At 44.0% G+C, this 14,974-nt stretch overlaps 1 protein-coding gene across 3 annotated transcripts in view; it reads left to right on the top strand.

Moving 5' to 3' along the window:
• The window catches only part of GALNT1 (polypeptide N-acetylgalactosaminyltransferase 1), a 404,402-nt gene that overhangs the window by 168,174 nt on the left and 221,254 nt on the right, over positions 1-14,974 (top strand). For all 3 annotated transcript variants that reach the window (XM_075212818.1, XM_075212816.1, XM_075212817.1), the window contains exon 4: positions 12,462-12,628. In XM_075212818.1, the coding sequence (XP_075068919.1) occupies positions 12,462-12,628 (167 nt within the window). The remainder of the gene's footprint in view (positions 1-12,461; positions 12,629-14,974) is intronic.

Here is a 14,974-nt window from a genome sequence, read left to right as displayed (position 1 = left end):
AGGTCCACGTACTCTACAACCATATTGTAGTTCAAAGGGGGGGAACCTCTAGACTCCTGCAGCACTTCCCGAAAAGCAAACAGGAGGTGCACCAGGTAGCGTTCCCAGTTTCACCTCCTACGAAGCTACAAATGCCCATGTACTTCGGAGTGCCATTGAAACGCTCACACAGTCCGTTAGTCTGGGGATGGTAGGGGGCAGTCCGGAGTTTGCCCATAGACACTGGGTCAGTTCACTCATGAACTGTGTCCCTTGATTGTTTAGGATCTCACTAGGGAACCCTACTTGGCTATATTCTCCTAGCAGCGTGTCCGCTACCTTTTCCGCAGTTATGGAGGGCAGAGCTACAGCCTCTGGATACCGGGTAGCATAGTCCACCACAGTGAGAATATATCTCTTCCCCGAGCTACTGGGCACAGGCAGGGGACCTACTATGTCCACAGCCACTTGCTGAAAAGATTCTCCCAACTATGGGCAAGGACCTGAGGGGAGCACGAGCACTGGGGCTCCCAAGACGCTGACACACATCACAGGACTTACAGTAGTCCCGGACGTCATACGACATTCCCGGACAGAAAGTTGTGTGTCAGGCCCTTCAGTATTCAGTCTCTTCTCTGGTGTCCCACCGTATGCATTTTGTGGGCAATTGACATCAGTTGCGCGCGAAAGCCCCATGGTACCATGCAAGAAATTCCAAAAGGCGTCTGATAGTGGGTTCCTAAATGGTTTAGTAAAACTGACAAAGTGTAAAACCTCAAATCAGCATACCATATCTGCCAATAAACATATCACAAAATGGTAGACAATAGGTGTCACTGGATGCTTGGTGTAAACAAAGTCCCGAGATAATTGCAAAACTTGTCTGTAACCGGTAAGCTGGTATACAATAAAGTCCTGATGCAAAATACCTATACCCACTTTCTAATAAGCAAAAAGACAAAATAATAAAGTCTATTTCTGATAGTGTAGATACCATTCCTATGGTGAAAAGTTCCTTAAGCATGGTACAAATATGTCCACATAGTGAGTCAATAAAAATAATTATTGTAAAGTTTGAGAAGGGTCCATACAGTTTGCTAACAAAAAAGCAGAGGCGGATGGATAAAAGCACAAACAAACTTTGGGTTAGAATGTTTGCCCTATTTACAGACACAGCGTCTCACTCTCTCCGGTTCCAAGCATCCTTTCCTGGTGTAGTCCGCACTAGTTTCTGCCTCTGAGAAGTATAGTGCAATCTCGGCACTTGCGGTCCTTTTCATTGCGCATGCATTTGATGTTCCCTAGCGGATAGACTCTGCCGCCAGCTGAAATCCTTCGATGTTAGAGATAATCAATGGTGATGAGAGAAACAATGTAAATAGTCCAATCAAATGCATTTCACCAGTTAAACTGGCTTACCCAGGGATGGTTGAAATGTGTAGCAGGGTTCATTTTAAAGATATAGGGCCTGATTCATTAAGGATCTTAACTTAAGAAACTTTTTATTATCTCCTGGACAAAACCATGTTACAGTGCAATGGGTGCAAATTAGTATTCTGTTTTGCACATAAGTTAAATACTGTTTTTTCATGTAGCACACAAATATCAACTTTAAATTTCAGTGTAAAAATAAGCTATCAAGTATTTGTGTGGTACATGAAAAAAAAAGTCAGTATTTAACTTATGTGCAAAAAAGAATACTAATTTGCATCCCTTGCATTGTAACATGGTTTTGTTCAGGAGACTGAAATAAGAAGTTTGTTAAATTAAGATCCTTAATGAATCAGACCCATAGATAGGGATCCTGTTTGTGACTGGATCACTGATATCTTCTGGTATAAATTTATTTAAAGCAAATAGTGCAGTGCGCTTATTTATATAATTACCAATGTATTTTTTTTTATATTGTGTATATTTTGAGATAGTAATAAGTTATTTCTGAGGCCAGGCAGAAAATTTGTTTTTTCCTGTTATAGCCTTTCTAAAGTAAATGCCTTATTTCTGATGTATATATCTGATACAATGAGCCATTGTGGATGGAGGTCTTTTGTGTATTAAGATGTGTTTTGTATGGAAGTGTCATTGTTTGGGAGGTTGCTAGTGGAAACCTCCAATTAGGCCTATGGGGAGAGAGTCTGATAGCAGGAAAGACCTGATCTGGCCAAAGGCCCAGCAGGGGGTCATCACTGTGTGGCCTTTTGTCAGTGTTCAAATCTTTCCGAACAATGTGAAGAACATGTGATGCTGGACATCACAATGTTTCTAGAATTTCACAGATAAGTGTAAATAGTGTTAGCTTTGCAATGCATGTGAATCTATGGTTTGGTAAACAGGTTACATCCTGATTCTAAAAATAGCCTGTGTCTAAACTGTATAAAAGGCACTGGCTTGTATTGAAAACTTGTTCTTCTTGTGTCTGACCTGATCACTGGTACCTCCAACCAGTGTGAGAGCAAATCAACATCTTGCTTCAAAGACCTGCTTGGAATCCTCTTCAATATTGCTGTTTTCCTGTGATCTACAGATTAGACCCTAAAATCTAATCCGTTCTCCGGCTGTCTCTGCGGTTTGGACCCAAGCTATTCCAGTGCCAACGCTCTGCGCTACCCAGCAGCCCTGGTTAGTGTGATAGGCCAGGGGGGATCCATTCACAGCAACCCGGATCCATAGTAAGAGGTCCGGAGTTACCAGCCAGGTACACCAGCAAGGAGACATGCTAGCAGCGTCAGTGACCCAGACGGAACGTGGTTCTGAGTGCCATAGAAGGAGCTCAGTGGTGACAGCAGGCCCCTCCCACTGCGGCAGGAGGGGCGTATTCAAAATAACGAAAGGGAACAGTGGCAAAGTAAGCCCAGCCGGTTCCCAGCAACAACAGACAGGGTGGCATAGGCGGTCCATCCTGTCACAGGTGGCAGCATTTGTAAGCCCCTCCTACTGTGGCATAAGGTCGCATTTGGGATAATGGAAGGGAACAGTCGCAAAGCAAGCCCAGCCGGTTCCCTGTAGGGTGGCATAGGCAGTCCATCTTGTCACAGTATCTGGATACAATATATGTTTCTCAAACATGGACTTACATGCAAAGCTAACAATATTTACAATACTATGTTATGTGCTAAAACCTGATGCTTGCATTATCTGATATGTAGCCATGCCAGACAGCCAGGCAGCGTCCCCCTGTTGGGTATACAGGCTAAACAGGTGTTTGTCACTTAACATAAAGACTTACTTAACATTTCCTGCTATTAGCAAATAGACTTGCTCTATCAAAGATACAACCCCAAATAATGACAATTCCATGGAAAACACATCCCAATGTAACACGATAAGTTAATTAAATTTTACATTGTTGTCTGCATTTTTGATTAAAATTAATTTCTACAATAAATTATTTCTACATGATCCAGTCACAAATAAGTTATTTATAAGTGTTCCAGGCACAATAGGGTATAATGAATACATCTCGCCAGTATCCTAGTCACTTTCAGTGACTGCTGTCTATCCTTCCAAGCTTGTCCTCCTCTCTCTTTTGAGGCTACCAGTAAGGCAGTGTTCTTGAGTCACTGTCACTCCACTTTTGGCGGACACACAGCCCCCCAAGACCTGGATAGGTAGATCAGGGTAAAGTCAGTACTCCAGGGACCGATTGTCCCTTTCCTGTCAGGCGAAGAGATCTAGATCTCAACGCCAACCTGACTTCAGCTATAACTCGGTAGTGAATGCCAATTTGCTGTTCTCTGGAGTTAATTTTTAAAGCCATAAATGACCTTCTCAGCAATTTCAGGACCTGTCTGATTGGTCCGCTTCTGTATTTTCCTTTTCAAAAGAAAAAAGGGATAGCAGATGAACCACACTTGATATAATTAAGGATAGTTATTATGATGTGGCTATACAACAGAATTTGTTTAAACATTACATTTAAAGTGCACAATGCAGTCCTTTGGATTTAAACATAGAGCTCTATCTGTGGACCTTAATACATGAGACCTCCTAGTGTGGTGTACATTCATACAGGACTGGTGAACAATAATCCTTTTAGGGCAGCGGTTCCCAAAGTGTGCACCGCGGTTCCCAGGGGTGCCAAGGCCAGGAAGAGAAAAAAATAATAACTTGCCAATCCGGCGGCGCCTGGGACCCAGCATCCTCCCTCCTCGTTTCTCACTGAATGTCGGGCGTTACCTCATCAGGATGCTGGGTCCCGGGCTCCGCCGGATTGGCAAGTTTTTGTTTTTTTTTGTTTTTTTTTTCTCTTCCTGGCCCTTGGGATGCAGAGGGGGCAGGGTGTAAATGAGCTGTAAATTATTCTTTGACAGAAATATAATTGAAAAGAATATATAAAAATATTATTTTCCCTTGTTTTATGTGTATTATTTTTGCATAGAACTAAATAAGTATTTCTTTCCTGACCTAAATACTTATTACATTTTTTTGATCCAACTACTTATGTAACCCCCTGTCACTGTGTGTAGTGTGGGGTGCAAAGGGTACACAGTGCACCTCCTTCTTAAGCCCTTGCTAGCTGATGGGCATGGGTGTAAATGATCAGGGGGTCCTTGAACATGCAGGCGTTTCTTTGTAAGTAGTGGGACACAGGTGATGTCACTTTGTGGTGCAGTGCAATAAAAGTCACAATAATTTGGCCGCCAGACCATCTCTATGACAAACTGAACTTTTTATTTACTCTCCTCTCCCTCCAGCACGATAATCATAATGGTTGCATCAATAAAGAAATATATATATATATATATATATATATATATATATATATATACATACATACTGCTTCTTACTCTCTCCAGCACAGTTCTTAATGTTATCCAGATGTTATATAACATAATTTACATGTCTTACACTCCATAGGTCACTGCAGATCACCCTCCTCTGTAGGGCCACTGACATGGATGCTAACCGGCAGGCAGCTTCTTCTCAATGCAGCTCTGACACGCTGTGTATCTCTCAACTGCAGCTCACCCCTCCTCTGCGGGGATGATTTCTCCTGTGGGCTCTGACACTTCACTCTGTGTACTCCCAGCCTCAGGCTCTGACAATACAGCTACCATGCCTCTTGTAACAACACTCACTCCAGGGTCTCTTCCATGCAAAATGTCCTCCTCTCTCTTGGGTTCTCTATAGTGACATGGGGTTCTCCCCCTTACTGGGATTAGGGATTCCTCCTCTCTGTATATGCAGCCACACTGCTGGTTTTATATAGTACAGACCAGGTTCTCCTGGTCACAGTAGTTCCACAGCTACTCACAGTTCAGCCAGAATCACAGTGCATCTCCAACACATATGCAGCCACTTGCAGCAATTCCCCTCTTCTCTTCTTCTCTCCAGGGGTCTCTGCTCTGGGGACTCTCCCCCTATTCAGGCACACAGTACTTGCCCTATGCGCAGTCACTGCACTCAGACTCCCAGGCAATGCCGGGGGATCCTGGGAGCTTTCACCCCACTCTCCCAGGTCCCCAGCTACATCTGTTCTCTCCCGTGTCTTCTCTGTATATCTTTTTTCCCCCTTTCTCACAGCCCCTCCTTCACACTCAGCCTTACAGGCTGGGCTGGGTTATCACCATGGTAACCAGTTTTTTTAACTTTTCATAAACACCTAGCTTCCCCTCTAGGTGACCCCCTCCTGTATTCACTGAGGTGCAGGTTTTACTAAAACGCCACTAGGGGGTTGTTACACTTATAAAAAAGGACTGCTCGGTAATTCTTTTGGAGGGATGCCTTGAAAAAATTATGGAGACTCTAAGGCATAGTTGCCAACTCCCGGGAACTTGACAAGTTTCCGGGAGAGGGGGCGAGACTGGAGGGCGGGATGGGGCAGGACGAGGCCAATCACACCATTTTGGCCCTGCCCCCCACAAAAACGTAATTTGTGTCACGGGGGGCGGGGCCAAAATGACGCGATTGGCCTCGTCCCGCCCTCCAAAATGGCGCGATTCACAGAGAATCGCGTCAAATGACGCCATTCTCGGAGAAATCCGGGATGCGGGAGAAATGCCATCTCCCCCGGGAGCCCGGGAGACTGACCCGAATTTCGGGAGTCTCCCGGACTTTCCGAGAGAGTTGGCAAGTACAGGTATTCCTCACTTAACGACCGACCTATTTAGCGACCATTCGGACTTACGACCCGTTGTTACGTCCGGCTCCGCCGCTCAGCAATAGGGGAAATTAATGACCTGTGCCCTTGCGACGGGACGTAACCACGCCCGTAGTACCCACACAGTTTCTTTCTGAGCTGAAGAAGACAAGACAAGACGCACCTGATACCCTTGCAGTCTCCATCGTGCGGTAAGTTAGCTCTACAGTACTTGAAAGCACTTGGTTCTGAAGTAATACTGCAAGGACATTAACTAAACCTAATATCTTTTTACTAAAGGGAGGAATATAAAACTGCATATGCACATGCTGATTTTTTATTGCCATGCATATGTATACAGTACTGTACTCACTTAGCGACCAATTCGCTTAACGACCTAGTCGTTGGAACGGAACTAGGTCGTTAAGTGAGAAATACCTGTATGCTCTAAGGGTGCCGCGAACTGCAAAAGTTTGGGAACCACTGGCCTAGGCTGAATCAATGGACTAGTCTGCAAGATAAGAAAAACCTGCTGGCAGACATTTTAAGTACTTTCAAATAGAATATATACAAGTTTAAATATGGTTGAGAAATATGGGGAATCACAGGCCCAAAAAAGTATGTTTTTATAGTCCACAGTTTCTGAGAAACGAGGTGCAAACTGGTTGAGGTGATTTTAATACCTCGTTTCACCACAGTTGGTATAATTTATGTGCTAGATGGGCACATTTTTGTTTGTTTGTTTCCGGACAATAGGTTGACATCAAAATGATCTAGGGGTACATAATATGCTGGAGTATATCATATAATAACGAGTCACGCATAATAAGAATGGCAGTTTGTGATATTGCTACTAAATTTAAGTAACTTGCAATGTTATGCCTGTTTATGTGCTTAGCCATTCCCCACATGTTTTGTACACCTCTTGCTTTCCTTTTAAAAATGCTTGCACTTTGCGTTTGGCTCTGGCTCTCATAGTTTGGAGAACATGTCTAGGCCTGATGTAAACTGAGTTATTTATGAATACCCACAAAGCTTGCCCTGCCAATCACTTTTTTGATGAGAGCTAGGCAATTACAACCTGTTGTGCTTTTTCACTTTTATTTTTCTTAAAAAAAATAAATGTGCTCTGGAAGACTTCATATTTCTTGCTAATGACAGTTTGGTTGACGGTATCCTCAGAATTCACTGTGCATAAGCATAATACGTTGTACATTAACTGAATTAGAAATAGGAAACTGCGCTCAACCCCAACCCGGCAAGAGCAGCAATACCCAGGAATCCCTTCCTGTGAACTACCAAATACAAAAACCAACGTATAGCGCTCAATTACCTAGGTATACTGTAGTTTAATGAAAAAAAGGGGGGGGGGGAATATCAATGGTGGATATGAAGATCTGATGTGATGCAATAGTGCAGAGACTGACCCTTCTTACATAACCAGGGATAAACCTGTATCAATTATAGTGCACAATAGACTAAAGTGCACTATTCTGTGATTGATTATGCTACTGCAGCTAGAAAAATAGTAATATGTGTTGGTGGATATAATGCAAACATGCATGATATACCCTCCAGTGGGTGGATTTAATAGCTAAACAAAAAGCAATTTAGGTTTTATATTGCTTTTTGGTTTTTTTTTCCTCCCCCCCCCCCCCTTTTTTTCATTAAACTACAGTATACCTAGGTAATTGAGCGCTATACATTGGTTTTTGTTGTACATTAACTGCAGATAGATTTTTTTTTTATTGCACTGTTTTGAAATTGAAATTCCCAATATTATGTTTTTAGTATCTTCTAAGCCAGTGTTTCCATATCTGGCCCTTAGTTACTGCTAACCGTTCTTGTAGCTGGTTTCAAGTGTGTTAATTGGGTGGGGTACGGCATATTGATGCAGAGTACCCTGACATGATGACTCTGAAGGGCTCCTTCCCGACCATCAGCGATGACGACTCCTTTTGAAAGTGACTTCACCCAATGACGATCCAGTAAGAAGCCGTCTCCACCATGGCGACGGTATTATCGCTGTTGTTAAGGGGGTCATGTAAGTATGCACCCATGTACAATGTATTTTACAAAGCCTTCTACATTGTACATGGGTGCATACTTACATTGCCCCTTTAACAACAGCAATAATACATGACGCCATGTAGTGGAGCCGGCTTCTTACTGGATCTTCATTGGGTGAAGTCACTTTCAAGAGGAGTCGTCATTGCTGATGGTCAAGAAGGAGCCCTTCGGAGTCCTCATGTTGGGGTAAGTCTTGTTGGGGTAGTCGGCATCGATATGCTGACTACCACCGTGTTAATTACTGTCTGACACATTATAAAAGATTCAGTGGTGTTGCTTCACTTGTGCTCCTATGAGGAGACCTGGAAAACATGCACTGTCAATGGTGTTTCAGAACCTGATTTCAGATAACCTGTTTGAAGTACTGTGACTGGATCACTTACAATTAACTTATGGTATAAATCTATTCAAAGGAAGTAGCGCAGGGCGCTTAGTTATTTAATTTCAAATGTACTTATTTTTTATATTGTGGATGTTTTGGTAAAAGGAATATCTTTATTTCTCAGACCAGGGGAAGAAATTTTGTTTCTTGTTTAACCTTTAACCTGCAACTGTCTGAAGAAAGGATTCATGTTAATTAGACCCTTTGACTTGCGGGTAGATTTCCTGCCTCTGAAATGAGATGCAGGAAACCACAGCAAGGTTTTAGGATATCACAAATAAGTGTAAATAGTGTTAGCTTTGCATTGCAGGTAAATCCATGTATTTGTAAACAGGTTACATCCTGATTCTAAAAATAGCTCAGAGTTTGAGGGGGCTGGTGTACCCAGTGAGGCTGTGTTCAGATGTGTATAAAAACAGCACTTATTTGTATTACAAGTTGTTCTTCAGATTTCATCTGACCTTAGCACTGGTACCGCCAATCAGTGTGACTGCAAATAAACATCGCTTGCTTCAAGACCTGTTGAAAATATCTTCCATGCTGAAAATTCTGTGATTTACATATTAGACCCAAAATCTAATCCGTTCTCCGGCTGTTTTTGAGGTTTGGACCCAGCTTTTCCGGTACCACCGCTCTGCCTGCTACTCTGCAGCTCTGGTCAGTGTGATAGGCCAGGGGGGATTCATCCACAGCAACCCTGATCCATAGTAAGAGGTCAGGAGTCCCAGCCTATGTACACCAGTAACGGGGTACACTCGCAGCATCTGTTACCCAGAAGAAACCCGGTTTTGGATGCTGGTGAGAAGTCCAGTGGTGGCAGCACATGTAAGCTCCTCCTCCTACTGCAGCAAGAGGGCATATTTAGGATAACTAAAGGGAACGGTGGCAAAGTAAGCCCAAATGGTTCCTAGCAACAGCAGACAGGGTTGCATAGGCGGTCTATCTTGTCACAAACACTATCAAGGTTTGCATGGTTTATTGTCTGACTACCTATGTGATTTTTGGCTAGTCTATATGCTTTATTCTGCATTGAAAATGTAACTAGTGAGGTGTTTAGCATGATGGCATACAAAATATTTCTATTAATATTTTTCAATTTTAGTTATTTATGTTTACGATTACTCCTTATTTATCAACCAGATAACTGCATAATGTATAATGCACAAGGTACCCTTTAAAGGTGGAACCCTAGTGGTATCATTACTATGGTTACAATGCAGGGAAGAAAGTCAGTATTACAAAAGCTAGAATAGCACTCCTACAGTGACTCTACAATGGTCGGCAATAGAAAATGAAATTTTATGTGGTAAGAATGGTTTTATTTTTGCCCTCATACATTGTCTAGGCAGAAATTTTAATACACATTTAATACCGCTGTAAAATAGCTCTTGCATTATCGTGTGAACGTTGCTAAGGAACGCTTTCTGACTGAGATGAAAATCGTAGGGCTCTCTATAGTGAAAATCCTTTCAGTGTAAGGATTAATATCCATCTTTACATCATTCATACAGCTTTCATCCAGACCTTGAGCAGACCAAGTGGATAATCAAGCAGGAAGCGTTGAGGAAGTATTAGCGTGTGTCAGAGTTTGCTAATATTTTTCCAGACTTCCTCACCACTGACAAAACAAATAAGCGCCCTGTATTGTAATCTGTTATTGTATTGTAACACTTGGCATTGTCTGTTTCCAGGAGATCTCTTTTGCCAGCTCTGTCAATTTTAAGTTTTGTTTTTTAAAGCAAATACCTACTTTTGAGCTATGCTTCACATCGTTTAGTTTACAGGACAGTCATTTCAGTAATTTGTACAGATTAAATGTGGAAGTTCATCAATACTCAACATAAATGGGCCACTTTAAACTTTGACGTTGAGGTTATTCACTGTAGTCTAATTTATAAATAGTTAGAATTGGCGTCTGACAATACCGCTCACTCAACCGGTTGCCTGGTAATGTCAGCCGTTGTCTGCTTTAGATTTCACTTATTCTTTCGGGGTTGTGCTGGTTACTAGGTAATGCCAGCTGGCGTCTGTTAAGCTGGGTATACAGTACAGAAAATGACTGCAGATCTGCCTTCACTGCTGGTCGGGAGTACATACACACTTTTACATTTGCCCAACATCATTGATCTTGTTGTTTAGTCAATTTATATGATCAAATTAAACAATATGATGTTCTTTGGTATGATAAAATATGACCGTGGGAGTGTATTCTCTAATGCGATATTGGATCTAACAGTTGTTTATCGTGTGATCGATAATTGGTTGGAAAACCTGTAGCCTGTACCCAGTTCTAGTTGATTATTGCAGCTCACAGGCAATACACTTTAGCATAATGTTTGTTATAATTAAGGAGTTTTGTCTGCAGTGCTTCTGCTGTTAGTCCCTTAACCTTTATTATGCACTTTCTCCTCACTTCCTGTGCTGGTGTTGTTATTTTGCACTTGACCCAGTGTGTTAAACCTGTGCTCTAGTGCAGCGGTTTCAAAAGTGTGCGCCGCGGCTCCCAGGGTGCCGTGGTGCTGTCAAAGGGGTGCCTCCCGCCAGCCATAGATAAAAAAAACAAAACACAAAAACATACCAATCCGTGCGGCGTCGGGACCCAGCATCCTCCTCTCTCACGCAGCTTGTCACTGATGACAAGCTGCGTGAGAGAGGAGGATGCTGGGTCCCAGCGCTGCGCAGACTGGTTAGTTTTTGTTTTTTATCTATGGCTGGCGCGTGGCAGAGGGGGCAAAGTGAGAGGGATTGTGACAGACAGTGTGACAGAGGAGGGGGACAGTGTGGCAGAGGAGGCAGCGTGTTTGGGGGCAGAGTGTGCATTTTTGCATACAACTAAATAAGTATTTCTGTCCTAACCTAAATACTTATTACAATTTTTTGACCCAAATACTTCTAAAACAGGACTGCTCAGTAATTATTTTTGAGGGGTGCCTTGAAAAAATTATGGAGACTCTAAGGGTGCCGCAAACTGCAAAAGTTTGGGAACCACTGCTCTAGTGTGTCCCTTCGATGGCATTGGGATTATGGATTGGACCTTGCCTCTATCTGTTGACACACCTAGGGCAACAAAGTATTCACAAGCATAACGTGCTCGACAAGAATGGTGACTGCTATTGGTAAAGAACTGTTCTAGGGGTCTCCTTGTCTTTTAACAAGTATTGGCTTATGCTACATGTGTATGTGATTTAAGTGTAAAACATTAATAAGTGGTTTTGGTGAACGTAAAGACACCATAATAAATCCTTTGTGGTGGCAGGAAAGGTGTATTCATTGTGAAGTGACTAAGGAGATGCCAGTCACAGCCATCTTTTCAGATAGTTTGGAGGGATTAAATGTATTTTTTTATATTTTTTTTATTTAGATGGGTTTGGATCTTCTTTTTTTGTAAGGAATGTTTTTTGTTTTTTTTTCTTGACACCCTACCCGGTATACCAGACATGTACAGAATATGTGAGATTGTTGTCACATGCAAGAAGTGACCAGTCCTTGCCAAAAATGTCTGTAACTCCTTTAATGATGATGCTGTGTAGCCTCCCTGAGGTTTTCTCCTTGTCCTATCATTAACTTTGGATGGATATTCTGATTTTTTTTTTTTTTTTGTTCATTTTTTCCCATGCTTTACAATTATTGATGATAATCTTCATAGTGTTCCATGGTACATGTAATGCCTATGGGTTAAATTGCTGTTTGATATGTGAACATACTATTTGACATTTGGAATGCAGGTTTGGAGCTAGAAATTACAATGGATTATTCTCCCTCATGTGTTTTTTTTTTTGTTTTGTTTTTTGTTATCTTTAGGTAGCATGTACTATAGTTTATCTTGTCAGTAGAAAATATTTACATCAGGGGAAGACCCTTACTTTTTTAGAATATTTCATTTATTCGATAGGGTTTTACAAACAATTTTTTTATTGAACAGTTTGTTTGTTTGTATTCTCTTGCTTGCAGATGTAAAACAAAAGTATATCCTGATAGTTTGCCAACAACAAGTGTCGTGATAGTGTTTCACAATGAAGCCTGGACTACACTATTGAGGACAGTGCACAGTGTGATAAACAGGTCACCGCGACATCTTCTTCAGGAGATTGTTCTCGTGGATGATGCCAGTGAGAGAGGTATGTGCCATGCCTATGTGTATATGTATACATATATCTAAAAAACAAACGTTCCCTACAAGCTTTTTAATACATGCATGTTTATCTTTCTGCAGTTCCTTGTTAATCGTAAGACAAGGTAGTTTTGGTGACTATTTTTGAGAGGTGATAAATGTCACATGAAGAGCATGCACCCTAAAAGGTCTGCTTGTGCTTCTGCTCCTCTTCTCCCGCTTTAGATTTTGCCTACAAATGCTGGTATGCTGCACGAAAACACAGCTTCAGGAGCAAGGGTGGTGTATGATGTGGGAAGGTGTTATATCACAAAAACCTCTTCTAGGGATCACTTCTGCCCAACAGCATATAGTCTGGTTCACTTTACTTTTCCAGTACATTTTTAACCATTTCACTTATTTTTTTATTATCTATTTGTATTATTTATTCTGGCCAAGCCACGCGGCTCCAAGAGTTCGGGGTAGAGAACGTTCTCGCCCGAACTCCCTACTCCCTTCTGGGGAGGGCCACCAAGTGTGGGGACAAGACTCACTCCGCCGGCGGTGCACCGCGAGGTATCACAGTCCCCACCCGGAACCGTCAGTCTCCTGCCGGCGTGCGGGCGGACTCCGTCTTACCCCTCGAGACACCGTCTGCCCTGGGACCGTCGGGCAACATTGCCGGAGCCCAGGCCTGACACCCCAATGGAACCGTGGACGGCCGTGACGAACCCCGGAACTCACAAGGGCAGGGCTGCACTGCCCCAGTGGAAACGCGGAACGCCCGGACCGCCCTCGGAACTCAGAAGGGCTGTGCTACCCTAGCTCCAAGGCACCGAGGGAAACCTTGATCTCCCCCAGCCCGCGAAGAAGTCGTGCCACACCGCCGCCCAAGGATCTGCCCCACCAGAGTCTACACGGAAGGGGGAAGGGAAAGGGGATAGACAGTACTTACCGGCTCGGCAGACCCTCCTCGGTCCTTCTCCCTGGGGTGGGACGTAGCTCGCCTACTTGCCCTTTCCAGGCCGTATGCACGGCCCGGGGACGAGTTGAGTCCAACCGGCGATCAGTCCCAACACACCACCTTCTGACCCCTGCAGGGAGACACAACACACCCCAACCACCCACTACACCGTACAAGCCCACCCGCCACAGTACAATACCCCAATACAATACTCAATTGACAGTACAATACCCCCAATACAATACTCAATTGCACAGTACAATACCCAGGACACTATTAACGGCAAAGTACAATATCAATACAGAGTGTGTGAGTTCCTACCCTACTCTGCCCCAAAGGTGATACGGATAGGAAAAGGGAGAGGGGGAACAAAGGCAGGCTTCCAAAGACGGGGCCTAAAGCCTGGGGGTGACCTGAGGGCCTCGCGCCCTATGGGATCTACTCAGGGCCTGGTGCCCTATTGGGTCTAACGAGAGCTACCAAACGGAAAGGCGGACTTAATGGACGCCGGCAGAAGGCCCTGGGCCCAAGTAAATAGTGACGGATAGCCTGCGGGCGTGGGCCCGGGAGAGGTGGTCCCCACTGGGGTCTTACCTGGTCTAGGTCCTCCGCTCGCGACGTCAGCGTAGCTCCTCTTCGGTCCTCCTAATGCTGTCCGCCCAGGCTCCCTGCCGTGCTCTGGCTCCGTGACTATCGGCTCTGCTCTGCCTTCACCAGACAGATTAGCTCCTCTGTCTGGACTGGTCTTGGTGATGTCCACCGCTGTGGCTGCTGCTGTGGGGGCTGCGGCTGCTGCTGTGGGGGCTGCGGCTGCTGCTGTGGGGGCTGCGGCTGCTGCTGTGGGGGCTGCTGCTGCTGCTGTGGGTGCTGTTGCTGCTGCTGTGGGTGCTGCTGCTGCTGCTGTGGGTGCTGCTGCTGCTGCTGTGGGTGCTGCTGCTCTCTCCGGACGTCCTCTCTCCAGCTTCACTTCCCGCCGAACAGACTGGCCTCCACGTGGCCGCCGACTATAAATCCGGGCCGGGCGCTTCCCTATGACCTCATCACGGCCGGGGGCCGTGATTGGTCCGTGGCCGGGCGCCGTGATTGGCCCGCGGCCCATCTGTGGAGCCGGCGTCTCCACAAATTGTGCTTAAATACCGTTATAGTATAGGATATGTCAGAAAAGATATCTCATTCCTACCATTTCACGGTGTCATCGCACAAAAGCTGCTTAGTGCTTATTCATGTATGCTGGTTTGGCAGTATTATGGGGCAACTCTTTCTAATTGAATGAGATTTGTATGAGAAACACCAGAAGTCTGCTGCATGAATGTTCAGATTGTAATAGTTTTTGTATCATAGTCTGTGTCATCTGAAATGGTTATAGTTTGTCATTTTGTTTACTTTTTCTTTGTCAGCCATTTGAATGAC

Source organism: Mixophyes fleayi, chromosome 5, assembly GCF_038048845.1.
Source record: "Mixophyes fleayi isolate aMixFle1 chromosome 5, aMixFle1.hap1, whole genome shotgun sequence".
Classification (NCBI taxonomy): domain Eukaryota; kingdom Metazoa; phylum Chordata; class Amphibia; order Anura; family Limnodynastidae; genus Mixophyes; species Mixophyes fleayi.
This window is presented reverse-complemented; position numbering and strand designations above follow the sequence as displayed.